The sequence below is a fragment of the Phaethon aethereus genome, assembly GCF_964289735.1.
Source record: "Phaethon aethereus genome assembly, chromosome: 1".
In the NCBI taxonomy this organism is placed as follows: Eukaryota; Metazoa; Chordata; class Aves; order Phaethontiformes; family Phaethontidae; genus Phaethon; species Phaethon aethereus.
In genome coordinates, this window is record NC_138575.1 from 79,265,951 (window position 1) to 79,277,336 (window position 11,386).

Below are 11,386 nucleotides of genomic sequence, written 5' to 3' on the forward strand. Positions count from 1 at the left end.
TGCTGCTAAAAAAAACGTAACCCATACTCGAACTGTGTGTTTCTGTAGTTGCTTAGATTTAAGATCAAATATGGCTTATCGCCACAACTTTAATCTCAAGTGCTGTTGATTGTTGTTGCCACAACAGTCGTTGGAAACACTTGGTTTTCAACTGTGACTCCAATTTTGACTTCTATATTAATATTTCCATTCATTGTTCTAAGTAATACAAATTGAAGACCACTGTTGCTTAGAACTTAATTTCTGTGCAATTGATGCTATGCATTTTTTTTCCACGCAGGTGTAGAAAAATGGCGAAGAGAATTGCAGAGAAGGAACTGACTGACAGAAACTGGGATCAGGAGGATGAAGCTGAGGAGGTAAGATATACATCGGACCCTCATCCCTGCCCATAGTAGTTATTTACACATGCTATTTATCTTGTGGGTGAAATCTGCTACAGTAAAAATGTAGTAAAAGTGTAGTAATTAAACATAATTTTATATAAATGATTTTTTTTTCTTTTATAAAGCTTCCAGTATATGCAAATCATATGTCAAAGCAGCTTTTAACAGTTAAAATGACATCAGCAGCTCAGGGGAAAGGAACGGAACTTTACGTTTCTAAAGAGAACCCCAGGCTTCTTAAAATGTATAAAGCTTTTGAACTCTTCAGATGTGTGATGGGTATTTATTGAGTTTACAAGAAAAGCGGTTTTGATTTCTTGAGGTAAATTTTTTTCATGTGGGGGTTTTTTGTTTTTTTTTTTTTTTAAGGTCAGTAATAGTTAATTTCAGGAATATGTTAATTTGGAGTGCTTAGCTGAATGTCCCTATGCAGAGAGAGGAATTAAGTAGTCAAATGATATATTTAATCTGATTTTAAAAACAGATTTTCACATTTAGTGTCTCATACATACTTATGGCTCATGTATTATCTCTCAACAAACTGTGCTGGCTTCTGTGCTACTAAAAGTGTTAAATGCTTAGGCCTATGAAATGTGAGAAAGAAAACTGACAGTTCGCTTCCAGAAATTTGAATATAAGAAAAGTTAATTTCCTCATTTATTACAGGATAGTAATTAGTCATTAGCTGCCTTTGCCAATGGTTGAACTACAGCAGACTGCAGGAGATTGACTTAGAGCATACATGTCAATATATCTTCTCCAAACTGAAGATTGTTTGTAACGGTGAAATACTGACAGATTACTTTCAGCAAAGATAGCTTATGACTTTTTTGTTTAAAAAAAAAAAAATCACGTAAACAAAAAAACCTTGAATTATTGTTGTAATAAAATTGAGATTGCACGATGGGAAATGTAATGCAGGATGAGAAAGATGGAGTTTTGAAAGTATCAACTAATGTCCAAGTAGTTGGCAAGCTAATCACAGTACTATATTTTCTGGGTTTTGTTTGGGTTTTTTTTTAACTTCTTCCCTCATTAGGGGGAGCTTTTAGGGAGCAGTGTTACAGTTATGTTAAAAAACTGATCTCATCCATCTTTTCAGACTATGACGACTTTATACATTCAGAGAATTTCATTAATGATTCTGTAACTTCCTCTTAAAGGTGGGAACCTTCTCAGTAGCTAGCGAAGAAGTCCTGAAGAACAGAGCTATTAAAAAAGCAAAGCGCCGAAATGTTGGATCGGAGGTAATGTAATCACCAAGCATTAGTGTTGCAGTTTGACTCAGTCGCAAAATTACATCCATGCTCATGTTTTTACTTACATGGGCTTGTTAATAATACTGTAGAAAGCTATTGTTCAGAAGGTATATGCAACTAATCAGCTCATACATGCAAAATAATTTTTGCTTGCTGTTCCATAGCAAGAGTAAGGCTAGAACGAAACGTGTGATACTAGTATTGAGTGGGTGAAGTGATGTGTATTTTTAAAGTATAAATGCAGGAGTGTTTCAGACAGAGTGCTACCTACAGATGGGTAAAATAGCATTCAAAATGCTCCAGTTTCATTTGCAGAGATGGAAGCCTGGAAATCAAAAGTTACTAGTTAACCCATAGCAGAGGGGCTGGGGGATGTTTCAGAGACTAAATAAGTAAAAGCGGAAATACTAAGCTGTTCTGAGAATGAAAAACATGTCTTTTGTTAAGAATGCTGCTACTTCTGTTTTTTCCCCTGTGAAGAGCTTTAGTGCCACCTACTCTTTGCAATAACAAATTGAAAATAGAAAGGAAGTTGGCCTGTTACAGGTTTTGTCCCTGTGAAAGTATTAACCCAGTCCAACCAAACTGTAGTCCTTTCAGAAATCCCTGATAGATGCTTTGTCGTATCTATCTTTCTATGAAACATTCTTTCAACAGGGCATGCACCTAGAAATAGGACAGAAACTTAACCTGGAACTCAAATTGCTTTTGGAGTGAATGGGACTAGGCACAATTAAGGGCTAGATAGTTTTCTGCTGTGCTTTTGATTTTTCTTTCTGCTGTCCAAGCAATATAAGTGAGGAAGCTGTCCTATCCCGCTTTTGCCTATAGTATTTTTATCCACAAACGTGGTAGAGGCTGCAGTTAATTAAAGGATTGTACTGGGAAGAGGTAATGCAAGAAATAAACCACAACTTGGATAGGAGGAATTCAGGGGCAAATGTAATAGGAAAAACAGAACTGGCTAAGAAAGGGGACCAGATCATTTTAGAAGAAATAGTCAGGAGGCTGGGAGTCAGCTAAGAGATCAAAGCTGGAAGAAGAGCTAGGATAGGCTGGGCAAAGTCTAAAAAGCAGAATAGATGGCAGGACAGCTGAGGCTGCATAAGAAACCTGTGCAGTACTTACAAAAAGATAAACTTTAAATTTATTGATGTTCCTAAATGGAGCAAACAGAATGCTGTAAAGAAAAAAAGACTGCAGTTTAACTTGAATGTCCAGAGAGAGAGAGAGGTAGGTAGGACCGATCAGAGACAGAATAAAAATAGCTACCTAGAAATGAGAAACAGGACTGCACTGGAAAAGGTAAAGCACAAAGGGAAACAAAAAGAGCCCATACCCGCAAGGCCAGATACTGGAATAGAGCCTAAAATTGCTAATTTTTGTTACTACTTCAGTGTCAAAAGCAGATGAAACTTAGAAGCCATTTTCCTTTTCCTCTGATGGCTTTTCATGGTGGACATTGAAAGTCCACTTCCAGTAATAAGTGCTCATTACCTCAAAAGACATTATATATAGTACCTAAAAGTGTCAGTGCCTATTTGCATGTTAATCACACTATATCTTTTAAAAATGTGTAAGAAATTATACCATAAAATAATAGTTGTAAAGATAGCATTCAGAACTAGGCAATGAAGAGGCTGCAGAAAGCATACATACTATGTTATGAAGTCAGTCTATCTTTGCTTCTCCTGTTAGTCACATTGGAATATTTTGGGTAAATCATTTAAATGTTACAGAGGTGACTACGAATTATGCTGTTTCGATGAGTAGCTTGAAGTGTTGGACTCTTAATTGTGGTTGTAAATGCTAAAAGTTGCTGAAAATAAGCCTGCAATTGTATATTGCTGTGTAATTATTTAAAGAAAACAAGATGCTATGAATGTCTAAATAGGTGGTCAAACACATCCGCTGCTCAGAACAACTTGTGTGTATCTACTTCCTAGATCTAGTTTATTTTCATACCAAACATCTGAGTAGTTTAAAAATAGTAGCAATATGTGTCATAAGGAAGCTATTAACTTTGTTTACATAGCTGACTTAGAGTAATGCATGAAATGACACACTGAACCAGGGTGAAATAAATGGAATATTGAGTGGGGATAGGGTTTTTGTGGAGGAGATGTGTGTAACTGGTTGTCTCTCTTGGTTTGTGTTTTTTTTTTTTTTTCTTCCCGTCTCCCCAGTCTGAAAGTGGAGGAGCTTTTAAAGGGTTTAAAGGCTTTGTATTGCCTTCTGGAAAAGGAGGAGGTGGCTTCAGCGGATTTGGTAATGGTGCAGGAATAAAGCCTTTAGAAGGACTGTCTAATGGAAGCAGTAGTGTCTCTAGCACTCCTTCTTTCAGCAGTTTAAAGACCACCTCTGAAACACAGTCAGCATTTGGTAAGTTTTAAATAAGCATACATATCGACAAATTCAGTCATGAAATCTGTAGCGCTAATTGAATAGTGAAAAACCACATTCAAACAACCGTGTAGTTCTGGTTTAAGATTTTGAAACTTTATTCCTCTTCGTAAGATTTCTTAACAAGATTTTAGGCTGCTGAAGGGACAAGTTATCAAATGCATGCAGTTTTAAGAGGTAGAAACTAAATTCATATTTGATCTAATACTGGAGGTAAAATCTTTATAGGCACAAATGGAAATGTAAGACATTGGCATAAGACACTCTCAGAATAGTATAAACCCGCTGATAACATGTTCTATTTAAATAATTGTCCCAGTTATCTGAATTTAATAATAATTAAAAAAAAAATCTAATGGAAAATGTCAACTTAGTACAACTGCAGCTTTTGTGTGATTACCCCTGCCCCGCCAAGGACATGTTTCTGTATTTTTTGCAGTTCCTGGTAAATACATGCTGCATAGCTAAAGTCTTAACCTTTTTTCCCTGTATGTCTTACATTGTAAGCAGTCTTACTAGAATCTTATCTGTTACATTTATACCTACATTTTAAGACACTTGAAATACTTTGGCAAATCTAACTCTAGTCTCATGCTTTGGTAGTCCCTGAGGAATATTAGTTCTACCTCTTTTGTGTTGGAGATGCAGAAATGTTAACCATGTCACAGTGTTTTAGAGTCAGCATGCCACAGAATAGAAGTGGTGGAGTTTGAAGTTTAGAGTAATTTAAGATTTCAGCGAGCTTAACTAAATTAGGAGAAACTTTAATGAGGGCTTTCTTAATCTTCTTATTATGGTTTTTATACAGATGCCACTCAAAAACATGCAAAATCATAAGCTAGTGTGTTCAGAGATTTTTAAAGCATAAGTAGCAAGAGATAACTGAATATTTTGTTTTAGTAACTGTTACAGTTTGGTAAAGCTTGAATTAAGATTTGGGGGGATTTGGTGAAATACAAAACTTTATTTTTTTAATGTTGTTGTGTACAATTTATTTGGTTTTTTTAAATACAGCTGAGTGCTCCATCTACTTTGTCTATCCCTGAACTAACTTTTCTAAACTTGTCGAGCTTAGGTCTGTTTCACAGCATTGTCTGTTTACTTGTACCACAGTATCTGGTACGTGGTGCTGTGATACAGGACGAGGTGCATAACTGAGCAAGAATGAGTGATTTGATAATGCAATATCGAGAATACTTAGTTTAGGTTTTTATGAGAACTGTGCTTTCTGGGAAAAAGAGTTCTAAACCATGTTTTTCTTCCAATAGGATCCACAATGTCAAATGGGCCTACTACTACTGCATTTACTGAGAAAAAGGCTGCAAGCCCAAAAGCTAATGGTGGCAGTCAACCGTCCTCATCTGGCTATGCTCAGAGTAAAGTTTGTAGCTCTAGTGTTTACCACAAACAGTTAGCAGCTTTAAACTGTTCTGTGCGTGACTGGATAGTTAAGCATGTGAACACAAACCCACTATGTGACCTGACACCCATCTTTAGAGACTATGAGAAGTATTTAGCAAATATTGAACAGCAGCACGGAAGCAGTAGTGACAGTGGCTCTGAAAACGAAAGCAACAAGACACCTGGCTCTCAGGCTGTTTCTACATTTGGGAATTCAAAGCTACAGCAAGGATCAGCTTTTTTGTTTAACAACAAAACTGAGGATACCTTGGACAAAAAACCTGAAGCTGCATCTGAGAAAAAAGACCCACCGTTAGGAGCTACATCAACTGTCTCATTTAATTTTGGCAAGAGTGTCGACAGTTCTGTTCTGGGTTCCCTTGGTTCAGGAACACTTAGTAGTTTCTCATTTTCTCCTGGGAATTCAGGTTTGTTTGGAAAAGATGCAAACCAGGCTAAGTCTGCCGCTGCAGTATCCACCAGTGTAGCAGAAGCTCAGACAGAAAGTGGCAATAGTGATGATAAAGGTAAATTCCATTTAAAATGATTATTTTAATGGTAAGCTGTGAATGTATGTGACTTAAGAATACTGCAAAGATGAAATAATACTAAGTTGAACTACATCATCATTGTTCTTGAATTTAAAAGGTGCAAAATTATACGTGGAATTTATTGAATTGAAATGTTTGAATTTAAAAATTGAATTTATTGAAAATATTAATCTGGAAATACCTTGGTCTTGCATACTGCTTAAGTAACACTAAAAGTATATCATTACTAAAACCTGTGTATTTCCGTGAGATTTATACTTTCTGTAATAGATTATAATTCTTTAGCTGAATATAAGGCTTGAAACAATGGAATTTAAATTGACTGCTGTGCTCGTCTTTGAGCCTGCAGGACACTTCAGTCCTGCTGCTTTTCCCAGTATGTTTATCAAGAGATCCCTCAATAAAATGTGTAAGATAGGGAACAATTTCATACATCTTTCTTAAAAGACTGTAAGGCAAATAAAGTTGCATGCTACCTGACAGTTTTAGTCTGCTATTTAGCTAAGCTGGGTACAGTAAGCTGATGGAAATCCTAGCAGTTGAGGGACTGGAAAGGCATAATCTTGCCCTTGTCTCTTGGCTGTCATTTCTGCAACTTATTGCCCTTCCCCCAAATTAAACTTGGCTGTTGGAAGTATTTATTTTGCTTTACTTGGACCTATTTCTGGAGACTATTCTTTGAAATGTTACAACTGTTTTCCCCCCAACAGAAGGTTTTGACTTGTTAAGCTTTATATGTTTTTTAGGTTTGATTTTTTTGGGGGGAGCTGGGTATTTTCATGCCATTTAAATTGAAGATGAACATAAAGTTGCTTGAGGGGTGTGGCTGAATGCAAAGAAAATAAGACTCTCTAGCTGAAGCAACTTCAGAGCCCACATTGTTTTAAATGTATTTTGTCAATCATTGACAGGCTACACATGCATATGTCATATAAAGCATGCATAAGCTAATTCTAACACAATGCCAGAAATAAAGTATTAACAGATAGAACATATTAAAACTTTTTATTTAAAGGAGGAGAAGAGGAGGAAGAAGAGCCACCAAAAGTCATTGTTAATGAAATAAAAGAGGATGATGCTTTCTATTCAAAGAAGTAAGTGACTTTAACTTGGAATAGTGAACAGCATTATAACGTCAAGAATAAAATTCAGACCTGCATTTTGCTATTTTTCACCACTGCAGTGCATAGTTAATGATGTATATGTTCGTGACTTCCTAGTTAATAAAGCTTGTTAGGAAGCCATACAGAATATGAAGTTCTACTGTAAAAAAGTTATTACAAAGAAGAATGTGTAAGATCTTTCTAAAATTCTCTGTACCTTGGACACAGCACTGATACAGCTAGTTTGTGTTCTACTTGTGCTCAGTATTTTACAAATGAAGATGTTTCTGCCTTCATCAGGTTTTGTAAGTTCAAATCGTAGGGCTTGTACCACAGAAATAACATACTGTGCTTCTGAAAAAATCAGACATGTGCTCAGCTATTTGCATAGCATTTCCCAACTGAAGAGTCTTATTTTAGGCTGATTGTTATATGAAGGGATGAACAAGTTGAACTTAAAGAGTACAAAATGAGACTACCTTTACTAGAAGCAGTTTTTCAAAGCACGTTCAATAGTCCAAGTAATTGTATGTCTGCTTAAACACTTAGCACAGAATTTGTCCTTCTACAAAAAGTCATTTGTGTTATCTGAAAGAAGGTATGTGCTAATTTATGAAGAATGACATTACGTTTATTAATGCCTCACTTAAAAAATGTTTTTAAAGCAAGTTCTTAGGGTTTTATAATTAGTGTTTAAAAACAGTAGCTTACAGTTTTTACTCTTTATAATTCCTGAGTACAGGTTGCTGTGCGATTTACTCTTCCCTGAAAGTACTGTTTGTCATTTCAATACTGAAAGAAATAATTAACTTCCTCTTTCTGAACTGGAAGTACTATCTGTTAGCATATGAAACAAGGTCAAGAGGAATAAAGATTTATGCTACTCACAGCATGTTAACTCCTGATTATTGTTAAACTATTGGCTTACTGTTAGTCAGATGTATACATATATGTGTGTATTTGGGAGATATCTTTGTACTTAATCTCTATGCAACTTGTACAAACAAGTTTGTTGGTTTTTTGCACAGGTGCAAACTGTTCTACAAAAAGGATAATGAATTTAAAGAAAAAGGTGTAGGAACATTACACTTAAAACCAGCAGGAAATGAAAAAACTCAACTCCTAGTCCGAGCGGATACCAATTTAGGTAAGTAAATTCTTTTAGCAGCAGGTCTTGATGTGAAATTCCTGCTAAGCATTAGGATTTCTTTGTTACACAGCATAATAGACACAATCAGTGAAAACCTTCTACTTTTTTGGAATAATTTCAAGTGTTGAACAAGCAATTGGATGCTTCTAAGGAGTATTACAAAATAGTGCACAAGAAGCAGTGCAAGGAAGTAAAATGTCATGGTGTATGTTTAGGTATACTCTCCTTAACCCCCCCCCCCCCCCCCAAATAGGTTTTCTCCATCCCTGACTTGTTGAGTGGCTTTGAGGTGTGGCTTAAGATCCACAATAAAGTATACATGTATCAGGTGTGATGAATGAAGAGGAACAAATTTTGTGTTAAGCTGCAGGCCAGCTGTCATTTGTCTGCAATTCATCCTGAATAGGTAAATATTTGACCATGTGGGCAGACATCCATTGTACTTGGGGGTAAAGGGGAGCATTATGTAGATCAGGCATGCAGGATCTTGCTATATGCCTTGCTTTTAAAATGGCATGCTGAAGTCCCAACTGTTGAACTGTGTTTTAGGCTAACTTCAGTTGGATCACAGGATGAGGGTAACCTGCACTGTGATAGTTCTCTGAATATCTTTTGAGATGAATGTTAACACACACAGCTAATGAAAGAGAGAAACCCCAACTGTTTCTTTGATTTTAGATGTTAGGGGGACTTGATGTACTAAAGTTTTTAAGGTCTAATGTTCTGGCTGAAGAATGTTTACACACTCAAACTGTGCAAATCAGTATTTTGATATTCATTGTTGAGAAACTTTGCTACACTTCAGTACCTAATTTCAAGAAACTTGCATGTGGGATTCACATGCACTTGCCAACTTTCATAAAAGAGAATAAATGATATGCTTATAGAAGACTTGAGGACTAAAGCCATGCTGCTGTAGGCATTGCCAAATCTCACCTTTCAGTTTATAATGCACTCTAGCAAGTGTATATGAAGCCTCTGGAGGCCCATTAGGGGCAGTTTTCAAATACCTGGTGAGATTGGGACTCCTGTGTTAGTCACTTCTAAATCATCAACTTCTTGTAGTGGAGACAAGGTAAAGGGCAGTTCTTAGCGATAAAACTGAAGGCAGATGTATGGCAGACTTGCCAGTGCTTTCAGCATTTCATTGGGGATTTGAATGTGTTGAATAGAGCAGATGAAAACTTGATTTCTCCAAGTTACCTACTCTTTAACACAAGTCTTGATTTTCACTCAGCTGGTGCTAATTTTCATGATGTTGATTTACATTCCCTCTACCTTCATCTGAGGTGATGTATTAGGAAATTTTTCCTTTTCCTTCAGCTCACACACTAAGACATTGCAGCTTGGTGTTTCCAAGCATTGGTTTCTAGAAGCTGCTGCAGTCATAGTGATGCACGCTTTCCTTTTTGCTATCTTCACACAGTGCTATAATCCTTTCCTAAAATCTCACTGTGTTGAAAAACTGAACTGGAAAGGAAGGTGAAGACTGACTTTTCCCTAAATACTACTACCGTGTTCTGAACTATTTACCAGGTTTACAAACTGTGTGCATCTTCTGTGGAAGGAGATTTGAGTTTGTTTGCAACTGTTTTAATAGACCACTAATACTGAAGCTACATAAGTACTCACTACATAATTTAACAAGTTGACATAGAGCTGTTATTAGTAACCCGGTGGTAGACTACATCGGATGTTTTGTATGGTTTGAGGATACAAAGTACATACTTACTCTACTATAGTTTGTCCAATTTTAGATTAATGTGTCTGTATGCTTGTTAAAGCTAACTCTGCTTCTGCACTGTTGCTTGATGGTCAGAATGAGTAGCTTGCGTAAGTGCTGTGACTCGAGTCCTCGTTTGCTGCTTCTCCCTTGTCTCCTTCCCTTTTTCCTGTGCATCCCTGCTATAATTTGAAAATTATCCTTCAGACTCTTCCTTTTAAAAAAGGAGGATGTGGTATTTTCAGAGATTTCCTCATTCCTAATGAGGAAAGAAATCTGTGAGAACAGTGGCCATGAGCAGATGCTTAGGGAGGAATAAGACAAGTATATATGACACTTGTGAATTGCCTTCCTTCCAAACACGAACTTAAATCCCTATTTAATAAGTATACTAACATCTGTATTGCAGTAAAAGCTGAAAAACTGCTAATTGTAACTTTTTTTCCTCCTCACATGCAGGAAATATACTGTTGAATGTTCTAATTCCACCCAAGATGCCATGTACAAGAACCGGAAAAAACAATGTTCTTATAGTTTGTGTTCCTAATCCACCGATTGATGAGAAGAATCCAGCTGTTCCTGTCACAATGTTGATAAGGGTGAAAACAAGTGAGGATGCAGATGAGTTGCACAAAATCTTACTGGAAAAAAAGGAGGCTTAAATAAGTTGCAGTCAGTGATTTGAGGAATTCTTGCCAAACTGCTGCTGCTCTTTTTTCCTTCCATCACTTCACTTGAACACGTAACTCTTTACTCTGATACTAAGAACTGTTAGAGGAATTCTGGAAAAAATCTGTGAGGAAAAGCTAAGCTAGCTAATAAAAGCTTTAATAGAACACAAGCGTTGGACTGTACTCCTTCATTTTTCAGTATCTAAATGTAGGACCTCTTATGGATAAAGCACATTGATTTAAAGCCAAGCATATGTTTTTAACACCAGTCAATTTGACTGAACAGACTGAAATCAGAGTACAAAAATATGGTACCAGAGCTTCCTCACAGACTGCAGTGCAATGCAACAACCTTCGGTTTTGAGAAGGGAGGATGTTGAAGTTTAACTGTTGAAACTGTTTCTAGACTCCAGATTTTTAATTGGTCTGTCATTCTGGTGAGACTAATTTTTCAAACTGTCGGTGACAACAATATGCCCCAACAACAATGATGATATATATTGTACTGTGTTTTAACTCTTACAGACTGGTGTGCTTTTGGGACTTGGAGACTGCATCTCCAGATATTTAAAAGAAAATTTGCTTGCGTAGTCTTGTTGACAGTAGTGTTTCTTAGAGAACAACTGTCAGTTCTGTTCTTACTGTAGCAACAAGCTAATGATGTGCAATAGTACAAGCAGACAACTGGAAGACTGTTTCTCTTGGACCAGAACCACAGCTGGCATTCGCTGACTTCCGA

General features: G+C 36.6%; 1 protein-coding gene across 1 annotated transcript; it reads left to right on the forward strand.

The window, feature by feature from the left end:
* Nucleotides 1–290: 290 nt before the first annotated feature.
* NUP50 (nucleoporin 50) lies at nt 291–10,638 on the forward strand (the record flags this gene model as incomplete). The annotated part of the gene is made up of 7 exons (XM_081999013.1): nt 291–359; nt 1,550–1,633; nt 3,832–4,027; nt 5,317–5,976; nt 7,016–7,094; nt 8,132–8,250; nt 10,436–10,638. 7 exons carry the CDS (start codon nt 291–293, stop codon nt 10,636–10,638), a joined length of 1,410 nt encoding a protein of 469 aa, XP_081855139.1.
* Between the last annotated feature and the right edge of the window lie 748 nt (nt 10,639–11,386).